We start from the raw sequence: 22,630 nt of genomic DNA, 5'->3' as shown, positions 1-22,630 counted from the left end.
GCATTATTTATAATAGCCAAAATTTGTGAGCAAACTAGGTGCCCATTGATATATGGATAAAGATGTGGCATGTGTATGTGTGTGTGTGTGTGTGTGTGTGTGTGTGTGTGTGTGTGTAATAGAATATTACTCACCTATAAAAAAGGATGAGGTCTTGTGATCTGTGACAACAGAGATGGACCTACGAGTATTATGCTAAGAGAGAAAGACAAATACCGTATGATTTCATTTAATATGGAATCTAAAAAACAAAACAAATAAAACCAGGAACAGACCCATAAATACAGAGAACAAACTGATGCCTGGATTTCAAAACTTACTGTAAAGCAACATTAATCAAGACAGTGTAATATTGGTATAAAGAAATATAGATCAATGGAATGTAACTGAGAGTCTAGAAACAACTCATGTGTCTATGGCCAACTGATTTTCAACAAAAGGGTCAAGACCATTCAATGGGGGAAATAGTCTTTTCAATAAATGGTGCTGGGACATTGGAATGCCACATGCAAAATAGTGAAGCTGGATTCTTAACTCACACCATATATAAAAATTTACACCAAATGGATCATAGTCCTAAATATAAGAGCCCAAACTATAAAATTCTTGGTAGAAAACACAGCGGTAAATTCGCATAACCTCAGACTTTAGCAATGGTTTCTTATATATGAGACTAGAAGCACAAATAACAAATGAAAAAACAAATTAGATTTCATCAAAACTGAAAACTTCTATGTTTCAACACACTATCAAGAAAGTAAATGTACAACCTACAGAAGGGGAAGAAATATTTTTAAACCTTATATCTGATAAGGAACTTATACTAGAATATATAAAAAACTCTTACAACTCAAAAATAAAGAAAAATAATTCAATTTAAAAATTGGCAAAATATCTGAATAGACATTTCTCCAAGTAAGATATTTGAATGAGCAGTAAGTACATTAAAAGATGCTCAATGTTTTTAGTCACTAGGGAAATGCAAATGAAAACCACAGTGAGATATCTTTTCACATTCACTTGGTCAGGTAATAAGAATCGTTGGTGAGAATGTGGAGAAATCAGAACCCTCATATACTGCTGGTATAAATGTAAAATGGTGCAGCCATTTGGAAGGCAGTCTTGAAGTTCTTCAGTTAACTAGTCACCATATGACCTAGTAATTCTATTCCTATGTATATATTAATGAGAAATGAAAACATGTCCATACAGAAACTTGTAAACAATGTTGATAGCAGCATTACACATAATCGTCAGAAGGTGAAATCAACTCAAGTGTCCATCAGTGGATGGATAAGCCAAATATGGTACATCCAAACAACGGAATATTATTCGGCCATAAGGAGTGATGCACTAATACAGGCTACAACATGGTTAAATCTTGAAAACATGCTAAGTGAAAGAAGCCAGTTACAAAATACTACATATTCTGTGATTCCATTTATTATGAAATATTCAGAATAGGCAAATGATAGAGACAAAGAGTAGATTGATGGCTGCTTAGGGATTATGGGAATGGGGCATAATAAAGGGTATGGAGTTTCTTTTTGAGGTGATGAAAATGTTCTAATAGTGACTGCAGTGATGATTGCACATATGTGTGATCGCAGTGATGATTGCACATACGTGTGACTCTACTAAAAACCACTGAATTGTACACTTTAAATAGATGAACTGCATATTATGTGAATTATTTATCTCGGTAAAAATTTTTAAGGGGCAACATGAGGCATTCTGAGTTGATTAAAATGTTCTGTATCTTTAAAAACAAAACAAAAACCTAGTAATGGAATACGTGAGTTCTATGGTTAGTGTATATTTTTAACTTTATAAGGAACTGTCAAACTTCAAAGTGACTACTTTGTCTTCCTGCTAGCAATGTACAAAAGTTCCAGTTGCTGCACGTTCTCATGAATACTCAGTATTGTAATTTTTAACAATTTAAGCCATTCTAATAGGTATATGTTGTTATATCATTGTGGTTTTATCATCTATCACTTACATTTTCTGAATGACTAATGATGTTGAGCATCTTTTCATGTACTTGTTTTAGTTGCCACCCATGTATCTTTAGTAAAGTGTCCTAAGTTTAAAATAATTAATTAAAGGGGCATCTGGGTGGCTCAGTTGGTTAAGCGTCCGACTCTTGATTTCGGCTCAGGTCATGATCTCACAGTTCATGAGTTTGAGCCCCACATTGGGCTCCACACTGACAGAGCAGAGCCTGCTTGGGATTCTCTTTCTCCCTTTCTCTCTGTCCCTCCCCTGCTCATGTGCACGCTGTCTCAAAAACAAACTTTAAAAAATTACAGAAGTAATTAAGTTAAATTTAAGTTACAAAAGAATAGTAATTTTCACAAAAATTAGAAACTTAAAACCAAAACAGAAATAACATTTAAAGATGAAGAACGATGTGGAGAATAGTATTTGCCAGGTATGTGAAAGGACAGGGAGAGTAGATACCATATGTGAAGAGATGATGGACTTTGCTCTTTCTTTTGAGTGTATCTGCTGTGTGTATATATAACCTCTTACTGCACCAACCTAATTTGTAAAATGCTCTGACTCCTCCCATGTGATCTGGAGGCTAAAGTTGGGAGGTGCCCAATATGATCAGGTCAGAATTTTGAGAGGCAAGGAGTCCTAGGCTTGGACAATACAGGCCCACAGTGTTCTGCTTACAAACAAGGTCTATGGGCAGAGGTAGTGGGAAGGTGTGGGGCATCAGTAGATGGAGTAGGGAGGTCATCAGGCATTAGGGGTAGGTGTGAGGAGAAAAGGGACAGTGGCACAGGGGTCACCAGGAAGAGTACAAAAGATAAGGATAGGACAAATTTTTGGCCATTATTTCTCCAAATATTTTTTTCTGTCACTCACTTTTCTATCATGTACTTTGAGGACTTCAATTACTTGTATACTGAGCCACTTGATGTTGTCCCATGGCTTATTAATACTATTTTTTCCTTTCCTCTTATGGACTTTTTCTGTCTTGGAACATTTTTATTGCTATGGCTTTACATTCACAAATCTTCTGTGATGTCTAATCTATTTCATCTTTAGAAGCTTGTGACTTTCTTGTTATGTTTGCACTTAATTTTTTGATCATAAGGGATAATGCTAGAATTCATTTTGGATCGTGTCCCTGCTTCTTTGTGTGCCTGGTAGTCTTTGTTTGGATGCCAGACATTGTAAACTCTACTTTGTTGGATGTTGCATACTTTAGTATTGTTATAAATCCTCTTGAACTTTGCTTTGCAATGTAATTAATTAGCTGGACAATTTGATCCTTTTGGGTCTTGCTTTTTTGTTAGATGAATCCAGAGCACTGTTCTAATTATTCTTCAATATTGAGGCAATACTTCCTAAGTACTCTACCTCAACCAAGCCTGTGAGTTATGTTTTTCTAGTCTGGTTCGTAGGAACAAGTGCTGTTCTTAACCCTGAGTAATACCTAGGCAATTTTCACTCTAATCTGTTCAGGTGGTTTTTTGCCTAGCCTTGGCTATTTCCTCATTTGCACACACTGATCAGTGCTCAGTTCAATATGCACGGATAGGGTAGGGCTTCCTCTGCTGAGTTCCAGGGTTCTCTCTCTACGGAGTTTTCTCCTTTCTGGTGTTATGTCCTGTGAACTCTAGCTGCCTTGGTCTCCCTGGGCTCTAGGCTTTATTTCTTCAACTCAAGTAGTCTGCTGGGCTCTACCTCAGGTTTCCCTACCTTTGCTGCAGACTGGAAACTCTCTCTCTGGGTAGTAAACTGGAGCAGTCATAGGGCTCAATTTTTGTTTTTCCTATTTCCCAGGATTACTGTCCCTTGCTTTCTGATATTCAGTGTCTTGAGATCATCATTTCATGTATGTTGACTGGCTTTTTTGGTTGGTTCAGGCAGGACGGTCGATTTGGTTTCTGTTACTCCATCTTGGCTGGAAGTGGAAGTCCCTGACATCTTTCTGCTTAACTTTTCCTCTCCAAATAAGAGTGTTAAAACACTGATTGTCAAAATTTTCTTCAAGGAGGTATTAGTTAAGTGTCAGGACTTTAACTATGTGATCCCAGTTAGTCCTCACAACCATGCAGGTTTTCTTAACCTCATCACCATTTGACAGCTGAAAAGCAAGGCCCAGAGTTTTGCTGGTTTGGACTTCAGCAAGCCTGTCAGTCCTGAGGCCATGTGCATTCTGTGGCTCCAAAAATTTCTTAATGCTTTGCTGCAGAGTTGTCTGGGGAGTTGACTGACCCACATAGCATCTCTGGTTCCTCATTCCTTAAAGAAGGGCTCATACTTGTAGCCTGGCTTTTGAGGTATTCATACCCACATGCACTCTGTACTCTGGCTTGGTCAGGCATGCATGTATGCTGGTGTCTCATCCAGCCACTTGACATGAATGAGAAGGCAGTAAGATGGACACTAAGTAAGGAAGCATCCAGAGAGGGTTATCAGTGACCAAAGTCACCCAGGCCTTCTAATTCCGAATCCAGGTCTCTGTTTCCAGACTTGAGATCCCACACAGCTGGCAGGGAGGCAACAATGAGGTGCATAACACAGAGGTAAAGGTGCTCAGTCCTTACCACACTTGAGGTTTCCGTGATTCTAGCTATTTCCTCTCCTGTGGGTCAGCCTCTGGACCACTTTCTAAGAAAATCCCAGCTTTCAGGTAATTCTTCAGAAAACTCAAGTCTGTACTTACTGATTTCCTTCCATGAAATTGGCAAGTCAGCTGTAGCTCTTGGTTGCCAGTATGATCAGAGACGAAGGGGCCCCACCACCAGAAGAACTTTGAGGCATGGCTTGGGAAGAGACTTATGTGAGGTGGCCTATCGGTTACCCCCAGCTCAGCCTCAGATCCTTCAAAGAAGTGACCTCCACAGTGGGAAAGAATTTCTGCACAGAGAGGCTGGGGCCAATAGATGACATCAAAAATCCTTTCTGGTTCTGATGTTCCATTATTGCCCATTTCAGGGGAAGGTGGAAGTTAGAAGGAAAAGGCAGGGGAAGCCAGGATGATTTGGTATCCAATGCGTGTTCATTTATTTTACACTTACAAAAGAAATCGCCCACCCCTCTGCCCCATTCCCCCAAAAAACAGTCTCTTTTTACAAACATTTAAAAATTAAAACCAAATGAAGATAGACAAGTTAATTTCAGTACAATTATTTTTCAATGTAGCTGTCATAATTAGAGTTTAAATTTCCTACAAGTGACCAATGTCCAAGTGACTTATAGGGAAATCCTGATTATTGGCCAAAAGGAAAATTCCATATTACAAGTTAGCAAATTCTAGTACAAAAATAGTCCGTGTTGGAATAGGCTTTCCTTTTACATAGGTCTCAGGGTCAGTCTACTGACTGCATAATACACTAACATTTCAGCGTTCTCTCTCTTTCACAAATGGCTCATTCGTCATAGCTGAAGCAGCACGGTGTCTGCAGTGGCAGGGACTAGCGTCCACCTTGGGACCGTGCTGGAGACGGCAGGCCTGGGAGTGCCTCACTGACCCCAGGGCAGCAGGGCAGGGCCCCAGCCCCAGCTCTGCACAGGGGTCCTGGAGGGAGGGATGAATGGCTGGCAGAGGTTCCCCCTTCTGAGGGAGCAACAGGCCCAGGAAATAGGAGAAGTCTGCCCAGGAAGCTGGGCTGGTGCTGGCACGGGATAGCCCACCTCCTGCCAGTGTCTCCTCGTCCTTCTGTAGCCTGACGAGGTGAGAGGTGGTCCTCTGCGTTGTCAGCGGCGAGAGTGTGGCCCTGCCCTTGCTGTAGCCAGGGGAGGCCTAGGCAGGCTACTTGTCCCTCAGGATATCGAGCTGCTCCTGACACTCGGTGAAGAGGCGCTGAAAACGGAGATTCTGCCCAATGACTGGCAGTAGCTCCTTCAACAGCTCCCTCTTCCGGAGACCCTGTGGACACAAAGAGTGACAGTTGAATTCAAGTGTCAGTGAGGAGACCTGAAAGATGGGGGGGCTTCCCTGGCCTGGCAGAGAAACTTCTGTCTGCCCATCTGACCCCCAGAGACCCCCTGGAGAAACTACAGATGGATGAGAGCAATTTCTCTACATGCTGGCAAGTCCTAGGCAAGCTAAAAGCCTGAGCTGGGGCATGTGGGATGGAGTGGCAGGGAGTAGGGAAAGGACACAGTGCAAGGATACAGCAAAGAAAACCAGGGTAGGTTCTGCTCCTCTGTGTCCCCTAAGTTTGCTGGCATAATCACCACTGGTCTTGAACTGTACTGATTAGTGGCCATGGTAGCTTGGCCTTCCAGACCAGGACAGAAGTAGGACATTAGGGTAGAGGGACAGGTGGATAGCCATCCAGGAATGGCTCTTCCCTCATGTGGATGTTCTCTAGGGGACTGAGGTCAAATTCAAGGGAGAAGAGGCACCTGGGAGGCAGTGGCTGGCCTTGGTTTTATAATCCTGGGGCCTCTGCCCTTGGGCTTTGCCCAGGAATCTTTCATGCCTGGGTGCACTGGCACCATGGTCTGCCTGGGTTCTCCTGCAACATGTACTGTGGGGAGGGGTCTCCACTGCACAGAACCCTGAGGAGCACATCTGCTTCAAAGAAAAAAACCACCAACCAACAACACTGACCATTGGAAGTGAAGGAAGGCCCAAGATGTTAAAATAAGCATGGTAACAAGACAAGGAATTATAGAAAAGAACCAAGTGTAGATATTAAGTATGAGCAACGTAGTCATTGAAGGAGATGGGATTTGCGGGAGAACAGACACTGCTGAAGACCAAGTCAGAGTAGAGTCAGATGGAGGACCACAGATCATGCTTGAGGAGAGAGGCAAGAGAGGGGAAGTAAGAGGAGAAATTGTATGGGGAAAAGTAAAGGCAGAAGGAGGCAGCAAATGGGCGCAATATCTACATAATGGGTCCCAGAAGAGAGAAAGAAGAGAGTAGGAAATATTTAAGGAAATAATACAGGTGGATTTCACATAATAAAATCAAATGGCCTTAGGTTGAAAGCCTCCATGAATGCTGATCATGTAAGATATGGAAACATAATAAAGGTTATATATGAAAACCACACAACTAACATATTTCAGTGGTGAAAAACAGCTTTTCCTCTAAGATCAGTAATAAGACAAAGGTGTCCACTCTCTCTACTTTTATTCAACATAGTACTGTAAGTCCTAGTCACAGCAGTCAGATAAGAAAAAGAAATAGGCATCTAAATTGGTAAGAAGTAAAACTTTCACCATTTGCAGATGGCATGACACTATTATACTATACCATTATAATATATTACATTATTGTAATATATTATATTATATGTAGAAAACCCTAAAGACTCCATCAAAAAACTAAAACTGATAAATGAGTTTAGTAAAATCACAGCAAAAAGTTAATATATAGAAATCTTACATTTCTTCACACTAATAACGAAGTAGCAGAATAGAAAATAAGGAAACAATCCCATTTACAACTGCACCAAGAACAATAAAATACCTAGGAAGACTTGTACTCCACAAAAACTGTAAAACATTGATGAAAGAAACTGAAGACACAAATAAATGGAAAGATATTTCATGTTCATAGATTGGAAGGATCAATATTGTAAAAATGTCCAGATCACCCAAAGCAATCTACAGATTTAATGCAATCCCTATTAAAATACCAACAACATTTTTCACAAAACTGGGGGAAAAAAGATATGGAAAAGCTGGTATCTAGACATGTTAGGATAAAATACACAGAATTTGAGGATATCAAAGACAGAAACATTCTGAAAGTTTCTAAAAAACAAGAGCATATTACCTACAAAAGGAGAGATACCAAGATACACAATTAAGTAGTATTTATAATATACTGGGAAAAAACCTCATAACCTAAACTTTTTTACCCAAATAGGTATTCATATTAAAAGGTGTAATGAAAAGTATTCTTAGGCTTATAAGACCTCAAAAGGTTTGCCACAAAAAAGATCCACCGTGAAAATGTTTTGGAGGAAATACTTGAAGTAAGAGAAGATAAATCCAGACAATGCTAAGAGACATGAAAAGAAATGTGATCAACTATGGCTAAAGTTTATATTAGCCTTAAGAAAACCAAGAAAACAAAAAATGTAAATGGTTTGAGCTTAGCAATGAGGGGGGAAAAAAAAAAGCTTGTCAGATTAGATAAAATAAAAGCCAGCCATCCAATGTTAGTAAGAAACATATAAACATGGATGCAGAAGGGTTAAAAGTTGGAGAGAGATACGTTAGTAAAGAGTAAAAAGAGAGCGAGTATTTTACAATTACCAAAGAGGACTTCATGACAAAAACGTTGCTGAGGAAAGAGAAAGTCAAAGAGAGGGACAAAACCACCCTCAGGGAGATTTTAATATACAACCAACTAGTGATGGGTCAGAAAGGGAAAAAGCTGCAGATTCAGGTAATCTGAACTGAACATTTAGTAAATAAGACTTAATGGACATATACAAAATGAAAATACACGTTCTTTGGCACACACAGAAATACAAAAAATTGCTCTAAAAGTAAACCTCAAAAAATAGGCATCATGTAGACTGCAGATTGGCATGATCGAATACAGCTACTATATGTTTTTGTAAATAATTTTATCAAAATGCAGCCACACCCGTCCTTTTGTTTATATACCATGTTACAACAGCAGAGTCAAGCAGTTGTACAGAGACTGCATGAATTTGCAAAGCCTGACATGTTTACTCTCTGGTCCCTGACAGAAGAAATTTGCCAACCCCTGATATAGCTCATGTTCTCTAACTAAGACACAAATAGAACCCATGAATCTAATTAATCAATTAAGTTAATTAATGAAATTGTTAATTGAAACTAAAAATGACTTACAAGTGAATGGCAATAAAAACACTATATACTGCGAAAATGGTGAAATGCAACAGAAGAGGGGCTCTTATAGGGATACTTAAAAACATAAAACATCTATCAGAGTACATACAAAAATGACAACCAATTACCTGAGTCCAACTTAGGTATCAGAAAAACAAAAACAACAAAAAAACAACATACACACACACACACACACACACACACACACACACACACACACAAATAAATAAAATAAAATAAAATAAAATAAAATAAAATAAAATAAAATAAAATAAGAAAGAAAAAAAGACATCAAAAAAACTTATTTATTTTATTTTGGAGAGAGAGAGATAGGCAGAGAGAGAGGGGGACAGATGATCTGAAGTGGGTTCTGTGCTGACAGCACATAGCCCGATGTGGTGCTCAAACTTATGAACTGTGAGATCATGACCTGATCCAAAGTTGGATGTTTAACCGACAGAGCGACCCAGGAACCCCAAGAAAAAACATTTTTAAAAAGAAAATGAGATAATAAAGAATTGAAATCAATGAAATTAAAAACTTTTGATAGAAAAGACGAATAAAGACAAGTCATTTGTCTGATCATTTACTGATCAACAACTTTATGCCAACAAAACTGAACATTTAGAGAAAATGGACTAATTCCTAGGAAAATATAATTTATCTAAATCAATTCAAGAATAAATAGAAAATAGGAGTTAAATCTTACCACAAGGAAAATAACAGGTATACTAGTTTTGTAAACTGATGTTTAAGAGACTTCCAAGGAACCGATTTTTCCAAATTTATATAAACTCAAAGAACAAAAAAAGAGGAACTACCCCCAATACATTCTATGAGACAAAATAACCTTGATTCTTTTTATTTAAAAAAAAAAAATTTTTTTTAACGTTTTATTTACTTTTGAGACAGAGAGAGACAGAGCATGAACGGGGGAGGGGCAGAGAGAGAGGGAGACACAGATTCGGAAGCAGGCTCCAGGCTCTGAGCCATCAGCCCAGAGCCCGACGCGGGGCTCGAACTCACGGACCGCGAGATCGTGACCTGAGCCGAAGTCGGACGCCCAACCGACTGAGCCACCCAGGTGCCCCAAAATAACCTTGATTCTAAAACCAGACAAAAATAAAATGAGAATGAAAGATCCCAGGCCAATTTCACCCATGAAATCAGGTGTACAAATCTCTAATAAATTATTAGCAATTAGTTCTAACAGTGAATGAAAAGATACTATGACCAAGTTATTGTTTATCCAAGAAATTGAGGATAATTTAATCTTAGAAAGCTTATTAATTTAATAGGTTTTAATATTATGGAAAAAGGCACAAGAATTGGAAAACAGGAAATAAAACAACTATTTAAGATGATTTGGCTGCTTACTCTACACAGAAAACACAAAACTAGTGATAAATTAATAATAATAATAATAATAATAATAATAATAATAATAAACATAACAAAAACGTGTAGAAAGATGTTTGGTGACTAAAATACCAAAACCAAATGCACTTATATATATATACAGCAGCAATGAATAATTAGAAAACATAAATAGGACAATATACTGTTTAGAATAGCCACAATTATAAAACATCTAAGAATGAATCTAACAAAAGACGTGGATGGCCTATGTGCTGAAAGTTATAAAACTGTATTGAAAGCCATTAAAGAAAACCTAAATGAACAGAGAGTGCTGATGGGAACAATGGCATAGTTTAGATATCATGATGGAGGCTGCAAAAGGGCAGTGGTGGGCAAAGTGGTGACTGAGAGCTGTAGGGGAACTGTGGACCTGTGGATGCCTATGGAAAGGATACTATGAGTAGAATACAACAGAACATCTAAGGTTATGAAAAGAAGCAGAAGTGAGATTTCTAGGGAAAGTGAAACACTTAAAAGCAGCTATGTAAATGGGGAAATGGAAGAAAAGCACAAGCAAAGACCTGGGAAAAAGGCATCCCCAGAAAAGGCTGGAGGACCAAGAGCCTTCATGACCAGCTGAGTAGGGGAGCCAGTCTGCAAAGACTGGAAAGGTGGCCTTTTTTTTCAAATGCCCAATATTCAGCAAAAGATGACAGGGCATTCAAAGAAACAAAGAAACATGGCCCATTCAAAATAACAAAAGAAACCTCCAGAAACTGACCCTAAGGGAACACAGGCTTGGAACTTATGTGACAAAGACTTTAAAACTATTGTCTTAAATATTCTCAAAGAGAACATGAACAGACATATTAGGAAAATGATGTGTGAACAGAATGAGAATATTAACAAAGAGACAGAAATTATAAAAAAGAACCAAACCAAATTCTGGAGCTTAAAAACATAGTAGCTAAATAGAAAAATTCACTAGAGGGGTTCAACAGTAGACTTGAATAGACAGAAGAAAGAATAAATAAACTTGAATTCAAGTTATTTAAAATTATTGAATCTGAACAGCAAAAAGAAAATAGAACGAAGAAAAGAGAAAACAGCATAAGAGACTTATAGGACACCATCAAGCAGACCAATACATGCATTATGTAAGTCCCAGAAGAGTAACAGAGAGAGAAAGGGGAAGACAACTTATTTGGAGAAATAATGGCTGAAACGTTCCCAGGTTTGAGGAAAGACACGGATTTGCAAATCCAAGCTCAACAAATACTCCGTGTAGGAAAATCCCAAATGAACTCATACTGTGACACATTTTAATCAAATTATGTGAAGTCAAAGACAAAGAGATAATCTTGAAAGAAGAAAAGTGGCTCATTATGTAAAAAGCATCCTCAATAAGACAATCAGTGATTTCTCAGCAGGAACACTAAAAGCCAGAGAAAAACTGATATCTGAGAATACCATATCCAGCAAAACTATCCTTCAAAATCAAGAAAGAAATGAACACATTCCCAGATAAATAAACTGATGGATTCATTATGATTAGAACTACCCTATAAGAAATGCTAAAGGGAGTCCTTCACGTTGAAATAAAAGGATGCTAGACAATAAAATATAAAGTTCTCTGGTAAAGGTGAAAACAAGGACAAATATAAAAACCCATATTGTGTACATTTGTTTGGTAATTCCATTTTTTATTCTTTTATTAGATTTAAAAGACAAAAGCATAAGAAATTATAAATCTATGTTAAAGGTTATAGAATATAAAAAGATATAATTTGTGCCTTCAATAACAAAGTGGATGGAGTGGAACTGTAAAGGAGTAGGCAATGTTTTTGTATATAAGTGAAATTAAACTGTTATTAGTTTAAAATAGACTGTTAGAACTTTAGAATGTTTTTGTTTTCCCTATGGTTATCAAAAAGAAAATATCTATAGAATATACACAAACTGAAAAGAGGAGAGAATCAAAATATGTCACTAAAAAAATTAACTAAATGCAAAGTAAAATAGTAAAGGAGGGAATGAGGGATAAAAAGCTATAAAACATACAGAAAATAAGTAACAAAATGACAATATTAAGTCTTTATCTGTCAGTAATTACTTTAAGTGCAAATGGATTAAACTCCCCAATTAAAAAAATGGGTAAGAAACCAGGATCCAACCATATGCTACCTACAAGGAACTCACTTTAGATCTAAGGGCACATATAGGTTGAATATGAAAGGACAGAGAAAGACAGTTCATGGAAATAGTAACCAAAATACAGAAGAGATGGCTATACTAGTTTCATGCAAAACAGATATTATTTCAAAAACTATTACAAGAGACAAAAGTATAATGTATGTATACGTGTCTCTCTGTCTCTCATAAAGTATACAAGAGACATTGTATAATGATAAAAGGGTCAATTTCCCAAAGAAGATGTAACAATTATAAACATATGCACCAAACATCAGAGCTCCTAAATATATGAAGAAAACATCGAGTTGAAAGGAAAAATATATAGTTCTACAATAACTGTAGGACACTTGAATATCCCATTCTCAATAATGGACAGAACAACCAGAGACAGGATCAATAAGGAATACGAAGACCTAAAAAACAATATAGACCAATTGTACCTTACATACATATATAGAACATCACACCCAACAACAGGATACATTTTTCTCAGGTGCACACTGAACATTCTCCAGGAAAGACCACATGTTAGGTCACAAACAAATATCAATAGGTTTAAAAAGACTGAAATCATAGAAGTATCTTTTCCAATCAATGGGATGAAACCAGAAATCAAAAGCTAATGGAAAACAGGACAATCTGCAAATATGAGACAACATATTGTTAACCAATGATTCAAAGAAGAAATCACAAGGGAAATTAGAGAATATCTGAGACAAATGAAAATGAAAACAATATACCAAGAATGACAGGATGCAGCAAAAGCAGTCATTAGACAGAAATTCATAGCTTTAAGAATATACAAAGAAAAACCTCAAATCAATAACATAACCTTCCATCTTTGAAACTAGAAAAATAAAAGCAAGCTAACCCAAATCAAGCAGAAGCAAGAAAATCACACAAGTGAAAATAAAATGGAGAATAGAAAAATAGAGAAAATAATGAAATCGAAACATATTATTTGAAAAGATCATCAAAACTGATAAACTTTTGCCTAGATGGATTAAGAAAAAAAAAGAGAGAAGACTTGAATCATAATCAGAAATGAAACAGGGGCATTACAACTGATGCCATAAAAGTAAACATTATAAATAAACAATTTTACACAAACAATTGTACACCAACAAACTGGACAACCTAGACAATATGGACAAATTCCTAGAAACACACAGCCTACCAAGACTGAAACATGAAGAAATAGAAAATCTGAACAGATCTATAACTAGCAAAGATATTGAATCAGTAATCACAAATCTCTCAACAAAAAAAGACCCTATGACTGCCCAAATGGCTTCGTTGGTGAATTTCACCAAACATTTAAAGAATTATTAACAATCTTCAATTGATGCAAAAATTTTTTTGACAAAGTTCAACACTCTCTCATTGCAAAAACACTCCAAAGACTAATAACAGAAGTAGTCCACCTCAGTATAATAAAGGCCATATAAGAAAACATCACACTCAATGTTAAAAGACTGAAAGCTTTTGCTCCAAAGTCAGGAACAAGGCAAGAATCCTAGCTTTTACCAGGGTACTGGAAGTTCTAACCAGAGCAATGAGGAGAGAAAATGAAATAAAAGGCATCCAAATTGGAAAGGAAGAAATAAATCTTTCTTGTTTGTAGACAACATCATCTTATATGTAGAAAACCCCAAAGGCTCTATAAAAAAACCTGTTAGAATAAGTGAATTCAGCAAATTTGCACAATAAGAAATTACACAAAAATCAGTTGCATTTTGTACACCAACAACATTCTGAAAATGAAACTAAGAAAACAATTCCATTTACAATAGTCTCTGAGGAATAAAATACTTAGAAATAAACTTGACCAAAGAGGTAAAAGACTAGTACACTGAAAACTATAAAATATTGCTGAAAGAAATTAAAGGTAAATGGAAAGACATCCTCTGTTCATGGATTGGAAGATTTAATATTATTAAGATGTCACTAACACCAAAAACAATCTATAGATTTAATGCACTCCGTATCAAAATCTTAATGGTGTTTTTCACAGAAATAGAATAATTCATCTTAAAATTCATATGGAATCTCAAGGGACCCTGAATAGCCATAAGAATTTTGAAAAAGAAGACAAAAGGTAGAGAAGCCTTTAGTTTCTGACTTCAAGACTTATTTTTGCTCTTCCTAGAAGTGGTCTGAGGTGATCTCTGCAAATGGTCACTATTCACTTGACCCAGAAAGTCCTACAAAATCATGCAAATCAAGAGGTTCAAAGCTTTGTGTTCACTTTATGAATGCATGTGAACCTGCACAGGCATCAAGGGTATGTATATCCGAAAAGCCACCAAGTATCTGAAGACTGTCACTTTATAGAAGCAATGTGTGCCATTCTGTTACTACAATGGTGGAGTTGGTAGGTATGCCCAGGCCAAAGAGTGGGGCTGGACACAGAATCAGAGGCTCAAACAGAGCGCTCAATTTTTACTACACATGCTTAAAAATGCTAAGAGTAATGCTGAACTTAAGGGTTTGGATGTAGATTCTCTGGTCATTGAGCAGCACATTCAGGTGAACAAAACCCCAAGATGCAGCGCAGAACTTACAGAAGTCATGTTTGGACTGACCCATATATGAGCTCTTCCTGCCACACTGAGCCGATCTTTATTGAAAAGGAGATTGTTCCTAAACCAGAAGAGGAGGTTGCATGGAAGAAAAAGATATCCCAGAAGAAACTGAACAAAAATTTATGGCCTTGGAGTAAATTCCACATAAAATAAATGCAAGTACAAGTAGAGCAAAAACCAAAAAACAACCCCACCAAAACAACAAAGCTTATTTCAAAACTATTGTACCTTTTAATTTTTGAACTATGTGACTATATTACCAGCCAAAATAAAATTTTAAATTAAAAACCTGAAAATTTTAATTAAAAAAAGATAAAAGGGGATGAAGTAAACTGCATAAACAAAGCAGAACGTACTGCCTGCCTGCGGCACCAGGGGCAAGCTGCAAGAGGATCTGCCCTTTGGCCTGAAGGCTTATGTCAATACCAACTGCCACCAAGTACCACCTCCCACTCTGGGCTCTCAGTATGTCTCTCTACTGTTTAAGGCAGCAGCGTGGGACACAGCTCATTACTACCTCTCTGGCCATTGTCACAGGTCCTACCACGAAGACTGGTCCAACTCTTTGACACTGAACAATGATCTTTGAGGGAAAGAGCCTGGACCTTTGGGGTCTCCTGAAGCAAACTGGTAGCTCATATCACAAAGAGTAATTTCCCAGTATATAAAGAGCTCCTACAAACCCAATAAGAACACATGGCAACTAAGTATTTCAACAGTTAGTTCAAAGAAAGGGAGTATAAGTGGCTCTTAAATATATTAAATGATGCTTTCTAATGAGCCTCTTGGGAGGGCTGGCTGCTGAGTCAGCACTGCTGGTTTTCAGTCCACCTTCCATCCACAGCTCCATTTTCCCAGCTACCTTGAGAACCAGTTCCATTTTAAGGATCAATTCTTACCATAAAAGTGCTCACAAAGAAACTCAACAAGAGAGTACAGTGTTCATATTCAAACCTGCCCTCAGTATCTCGATAAAGAGACTGCAAAGCAGTTTTGCTTTTTTAAAAGGAATAAATTCAGCATAGTGCTGAGGTCAGGAGTTGTCTATTTTTACACCTGCTCTAAGACCTCTTCTACATACTCTCTAATTGCTCACTTCCCTAGACTCCCTTGCAACGAGTGTGCTCAAGTGATTTGCTGGTTGCCTGTGAAGCATGGACTAACTTCTGGGTAGCTTTTCCTTTTCTGATGTTGCTAGTACTGGCTTCCTACTATCCTCTTTCCTTGAACTTGGGTATGAAAGCTACCTTGTGACCATGAGGTAAAGGCCAGGAGAATCACAGAGATATAGGGGTACCACCTACCTCCAGATGACTTAGAGAGAGGAAAAAAAAAAAAAGATTTCAGCACCATTAGAAGGAGTATCATTTACCTGCAGCTGAAAGCATTTGTTATGGATACCAGGGACCGTGAGCAGACCAGCTATATTAGGTAATTTACAGAAGGTAAAAAGCAGGTAGGACTACACCTTCCCTCCTGTGAAGAGAGCTCCAGGCTCTCCTAGACAAAGTTCCAATGAGGTATCCTGCTTGGAGCTGGCACGAACAAGCAGCAGGAAGGAGTGGGAGAAAAGCACATGGCTAATAATTGGTGGCTTGCTTGTGCCCCCTTCCATCTGCACCATATTGGCCTAGCATGCTTACCATGAGGCTGAGACAGAAAACTGCTACGTAGTAGAGCTCCAGCTGACATCCTAGGCTAAGGCTCCCAGAGTGGCTGCTGGATCACAGAGTGAACCTCTACAACTTGGCCCAGAGAAGGGTTGGTCAGACATGTGCCAGCCTATCTCTCACCCAAGAAGATGTCCTATCAGGGTGCCCCGGAGGTGATGAGTGGTAAAGAAACAGCTTTACTCTTACTGATAATTCAGAACCCTTCCCGTTGGGGACCTAGCTACACAAACAGAAACAGAATTCAGACAGCTAATGTGCTAGTGACAAAGGATTAAGCAGGCATGTGGAGAAGGTAGAAGGCCAGAGAATGACACCTTTGCCTTAGGAACATTTATTGATGAGAAAGAGGCTGAGCAAGCTTCTGCCAGACTTGAGGGCATAGGGGGATCAAAGCAGGGGCCAAAATGAAAAGTGGGAGTTCCTGGTAAGTCATCCCCCACCTTCTGCTGCCACCCCAAGGGCATGTACCCTAGAATAAGGGTAAACTGGAAGTAAACCAGACCCTGCACAAATGAGTATCTGGCTTTGAATTCCAAGACAGCCCAGAAAACCTAAGCCCCTGAACTGGGTTGAGGGGACCCTGCAGTACTGATGCCTCAAGAACTGGCAGCAGCAAATAAAAGTACTCCAAGAAATAAAGGAACATTACCTAAAGTCCTCATATCATTCCTACAAATAATTTTTCAAATAACATGTCCAGCAGACAGTTAAAAATAATCAAACATGTAAGGAAATAGGAATATAAATGAGAAAGCACAGACACATCTATAGACAAGAGAAACAGATCCACAAGGGTTCCTGATACCAGAATTATCAGACATACAACTTTAAAATAACTAAACTTACTATGCTCAAGCAGATAAAAGACTAAATTGAAAATCTGGGGAGAAAACTGAAACTACAAAAAATTATACAGAAGATTTTAAAAAGAGAGGACATTACATCTCTCTGATGATGGGGAAAATGGAAAGGAAGATATAACTGAAGAAGAGAACCAAGAAAAATCCACAGTATGAATGAAAGAAACAGACTATGGGCTTTGTAAAACTTCAGAACAATAAGAGAGGATCCCAAAAGAACTTACAAAGCAATGGAAATCAGATTTGCAGCAGTTTTTTAGCAACAACAGTGGATGTTAAAACTGTGGCACCATACCTTCAAAGGTGTAAGGGGAATTGGGACTTTGAAGGTAGGATTCTATTAACTGACCAAATTAAGATCTATTACAACAAAATAAAAATCGAATAAAACACACAGGCCAAGCACACACCATGGCCTATAGAACCTATGAGGTTTGACCCTCCAACCTTTCTGACTACAACCCTTTTCACCCTCCCATTGCTATTCTGCTCAGCTATTCCTTCCACATTGCAAGCTGCCACCTCAGGGCCTCTGAACTTGCTGTTCCCTCTGCCTGGATGTTCTTTCTCCAGTTATCTGTGGGGCTTTGCCCCTCACCTTTTCTGGTCTCTCTGCTCAGTTAGTTAAGGCTTCCTTGATTACCCAATATAAAATAGCATCCTGAAAGTATCCCCTTGCCCTCTTTATGTTTGTCCACAGCACCACCCCCACCCATCACAATACATGTACTTGCTCAGTTGTTTAGAATCTGCTTCTCTGCACAAGAATGTAGACCTATGAAGGTGGGGCCTGTCGGCTTTGTTCACTGCTCACTGTCCCATGCCTGGCCACAGCGGGTGCTCCATCAGTATTTGCTCAGTGACTAAAGAAGAAGCTGGGGAGCTAACTTATATCTACAACTCCCATCCCTGACCAACCTGTTCCTTTCAATGAATTAGCAGCCGTGTGTGCAAGCCAAAAATTCTGGAGGCAACTGTATGCATACTCATTATTCTCTCTTAATCTATTCCACATCCACCCATCCACCCACCAAGTCTGGTTGGATCTGCCTCCAAAATACAACTTGAATCTTTCTCCTTTCCTCTCTCCATGGCCATTGTGCCAATCCAAGTCACCTTCACCTATTGCAAGACTGCTGCAAAAAACAAGCTCTTACTGCTTTGCTACATCAGTTCATATCACTCCTGCTGACTGATCTGGGTCACTTCATGTCACCGCTGCACAAACTCCTCCAACAGCTCCAGCTCCTCACAAGGTCTCAATGATCTTCCTGTTCATCTGTCTCACCTAATCTCACACCACCCTCTCCTTTGCCTACTATACTCCAGCCACAGTGGCCCCCATGTACCATGCCCTCTTTGCATTCACTATCACTTTTACCAGGAGACTCCCAGGTCTCAGCAGAGCTGGCTCATTTTTATCCCTGGGTTTCATCCTAAAAGTCCCCTTCTGGGTCCTCCCTGGCTGCTCATTCCTAGGCACCTTCGGCTTATTGCTCTGCTTATTTCCTTCTTAGCATAATCCATGGTCTAAAACTATCTTGTTGATGGAATTGCTTACTTGCTTCTGTCTGCCTCGCTACCAAACTGGGAGCTCCAGGAAAGCAGGGTAAGATCTTTCATCTTCTCTACTGAACAAACCCACAGCCCCTGGCAGGCAGCTTTCCTCAGCACACGTGCACGCGTGGCCGAGCACTCTCTAGGCCCCTGATGCCAAAGACCCAGCTCCTGACCACAAGTGCAGTACTGACATCTCAGCCTCTCACTGATGCTGGGGTCCAAGGCGGTGTGCTGAAGAAGTCTAATGGGGAAGAATTTCAAAGCACTTTGACTTATTTTTCATCTCTACCTTCACTTTTTAAGACAGAATTCTTGTGGCAAGAATGAAAGCAGCACCTACCACTACCGTTGACTCCCACTGGCTTCCAGTGGAGTAGTGAACCGGACCCAGTAAGTCCTTGCATATTTCTCGGAGTCGGTATTCAAACCCTAATTACGGGAAAAAACAAAACAAAACAAAAACAACAAAACAAAACAAAACAGAAATAGGAACACATTACAAAAAGAAATAAAAAATCAAGAATATGCTAAGTTGTTGTGTATATCAAAATAGATTGAACAAATGTTTATTTTATTGGCTGCTTTGGGCAAAAGCCTCCTGAACGACTCTCAGTTTGGGGCACTGAGACCCATAATGACAGACTCACTCACGAACCCACTCCCTTGATAGCATATACAGCAGCCCCTCTATGTGCTGGGCCCATGGGAAAAATGAGATGTGGCCAGCTCTGGGACAAACTCCCCAAGGTGATGGGAAAATGTGGGAATTGTGGAAGGAGGGGAGTGGGCTGGTCAGATTTGTTTCAGACAAGACATGTTGACAGTGAGAGGAGATCAGCAGGGTCAGGAGGCACCTTCGGGAAGTAAGAGATAGCAACGGTATGAATTTAGAGTGAGGTGGTGATGGAGCAGAGGAGATAGGAGAAGCAGTCACCGGCCCATCAACTCACAGGTTATGGCACAGCCACATGGAGTGCCACAAATGCTGGTGGCAGAATCTGGGGGCCTGTTAGCACTGGTGGCAGCTGAAGCCATAGGGTATGATGAAATCGCCCAAAGGTAAGGGTGGAGAATAAGAGGGTGATGCTGGAATCTGAGGAATTTTAGAAGTGAAAGGGGTCTCCCTTTAAAATTTTAGTCCTTTTATAGTCAAGGAAGCAAGAAATAGAACAGAGGTGACTTATGTTATTGGACGCAGGAACAGATGTGGGAAAGATAGAGAAAGAGAAGCAAGCAGAAGTGATCCCACAAGTAGGTGCAGGCCCCAGAGGAGGCAGTGACTTTGTTCAGGGTGTCAGGATGAGTCCTGATCAACGCCCAGGATGAAGTAAATTAGAGGAGCCAGAGGACAGGTCTCCCCAGGGGATTGGGGTATGAGGCTCAGATGTGACAGGAGCACCCCAGCAAAGGTGTGGGCTTGGGAAGATTGAGTATTTAGAAGACTCAGTGACCACACAGGCTGGGCAACCATGCAGACTGGGCGGAAAGAGGCAAATTAAACTCATCATTGGAGTCTGCTGGGAAGGACTTTGAGTTGGTCAGCCATATTTGTTGTCATCAGAGGTTTATATATACACACAATTATGTCATCAGAGGCAATGTGACATGTGAGCTCTGGAAGTGACACCTGTAGGGGTTCGGAACGTTTTTTTTTTTTTTTTCTCTTTTCTGTACTTTAAATTATAAACAAAATAGGGAGGGTGAGGTCAAAAGCAAACCAAAACCAAGAAGGCCAGGAGAGGCTGTGGGGAAGGCAGTTCTGTGACCAGGCCTGGAGCTGTGTGGTCACGCAGGGAGTTTTGGGAGTGCTAGTTCCCAAGCCACAACCCTGGAGGACAAGCTCAAGCGGGAGGAAGGTGGTAAGAAACAACCCCACACTTGCTTAGCAGAGAGATGAAAGTCTATTTATTGTAGGGTGCCCTGACAACAGGATGTCCACCTCTTCCAACACACCGAGCTTTCTGCTGACCGAAAAGGGAAGAGGGGGTGGTGGGAGAGATCAGAAGTGCTGGCAGGGAAAGCTGGGCTAGAAGGCCATGGAGAGGTGCTGGACATCAGGCAGGCCCTTCCAGGGCAGGAGGGGCTTGGAGGAAGAGAGATGCAGGCTCAATGGATATTGCCAGAAGAAGCCCTCCTCTGGGGTGACCAGCTACCACTGAAGCTCCAGGGTATGAGGGAAGGCAAGAGTCTGAGCCTTCTGCTCCTCTGGAGCATGTCTGTTCAAGCATCCTGTGCCCCCACCCCCTCCTACTGCCAGTCCTCCTGGTCCTCAGGGCCTACCCAACTCAGGGTCTCAGAGTCTATAATAGGGTTGGATGCCTGCTGAGCTGCTTTGATTACAGCTCAGGCTAAGAGATGGGGGCTGAGGGCCATCTTGCTGATGGGGCAGTTGGAGTCCAGGGCCTCTGGGGGTAAACATAGGAGACTGGCAGGAAGGAGAGTGCAGACAGTCCTAGGCCACTGCATCTCTGCCTTGATTCATGGGCTTTCTGGAAGATCATGTTGGGATAGAAATTGAGCCAGACCCAGGAAGATGGAGGGACCACCAGAAACCTCACCTTCATTCACAAGGTACCGAGCGTAGAGGAGGAGCCAATGGCGGTACTCATGGCTGGACTGCAGGGTGAGTGCCGCTGCAACCTGATTCTCCAGGTAGGCCAGGGTGGTCTCCTGCTGCACTACATGAGGCACGGAGAAGAGTCGGGCTGCCTGTCTTCCTGAACTGCAGAGATTGGCAGAGCAAGCATCATGAGGCAGTGGGCACTGCATGGGGCAGGAGGCTGCCACCTTGCGCCCTTGGACACCAGTGAGGAGCCAGTAAAGAGGCAGGTGTCAGACTCCACACTGGCCAAACCATCCCCAGGTCCCAGCCACAGGCCTCCTAGTCTGTCTAGCATCCTGGGTGTATCCCACCCTGTAACTCCTATCAAGGCCCCTGAGGTGACAGGCCAGCAGCCCATTTCCCCACTGCCCTTCAAAATACTGCCCATCATCATGTCCATGACACATAGCAACTCAGACCACCATCTGTGCTCTGAAGTGACAGGGCTTGTGACCCAGCACTGCGTGTTATTACCTAATATGGGCCCACGATCCTTGGCACCCTCGAGCCTGCCTGTGTTAAGCAGTAGCCAGGCACAGGAGATGGGCAGTCAGAGCGCAGGCCTGGGTGGGACTGTGCTTGTGTGACCCAGCCACCTCCCCCAGCAAATTGGGTCACCTACGTGGAGGCACGGCCCTGGACTATGGCTAAAGGTCCGGAGCACAACATGGCGTCCTGGGGAGGCAGGCTGCTCCTGAAGTCTGCACACTGGGCCAGGGAGTCCTGCTTGTCAGAAACCAGGTTCCTGGGGAGGCAACAGTAGGAGCAGAGGTCAGGAAAACCAAGAGGTCCACCAGAAAGGCTGGCAGTGAGGCCACCAAGGAGCAAGCACCACATGACCTGTGGTCAGAGCACCAGCAGAGGCTGAGTGTCACTGCATTCTCTCCACAGAGTGCTCATGGACAGGTTTCATTATGAGGCAAAACTGATGATGGTGAAGGTCACCAACAGGGCTCTTGCTGGGACCACTTGAGCTCCATGGTCTCA

At 40.7% G+C, this 22,630-nt stretch overlaps 1 protein-coding gene across 4 annotated transcripts in view; it reads right to left on the bottom strand.

The window, feature by feature from the left end:
- Positions 1-5,001: 5,001 nt before the first annotated feature.
- The window catches only part of LOC122204227 (protein HIRA), a 91,346-nt gene continuing 73,717 nt past the window's right edge, over positions 5,002-22,630 (bottom strand). For 3 of the 4 annotated variants that reach the window (XM_042911628.1, XM_042911629.1, XM_042911632.1), the window contains 3 exons: positions 22,266-22,388; positions 21,600-21,763; positions 5,002-5,893 (listed from right to left, as the gene is read on the bottom strand). In XM_042911628.1, the coding sequence (XP_042767562.1) occupies positions 5,439-5,893; positions 21,600-21,763; positions 22,266-22,388 (742 nt within the window). In that variant the 3' untranslated portion in view covers positions 5,002-5,438. Of the gene's footprint in view, positions 5,894-19,381; positions 19,471-21,599; positions 21,764-22,265; positions 22,389-22,630 lie in introns of all 4 variants that reach the window. The other variant, XM_042911631.1, reaches the window with a different exon arrangement.

Source organism: Panthera leo, chromosome D3 (assembly GCF_018350215.1).
Source record: "Panthera leo isolate Ple1 chromosome D3, P.leo_Ple1_pat1.1, whole genome shotgun sequence".
NCBI classification, from domain to species: Eukaryota; Metazoa; Chordata; class Mammalia; order Carnivora; family Felidae; genus Panthera; species Panthera leo.
Note: the sequence above shows the minus strand (reverse complement) of the source record. Positions and strands in the feature narration are given on the sequence as shown.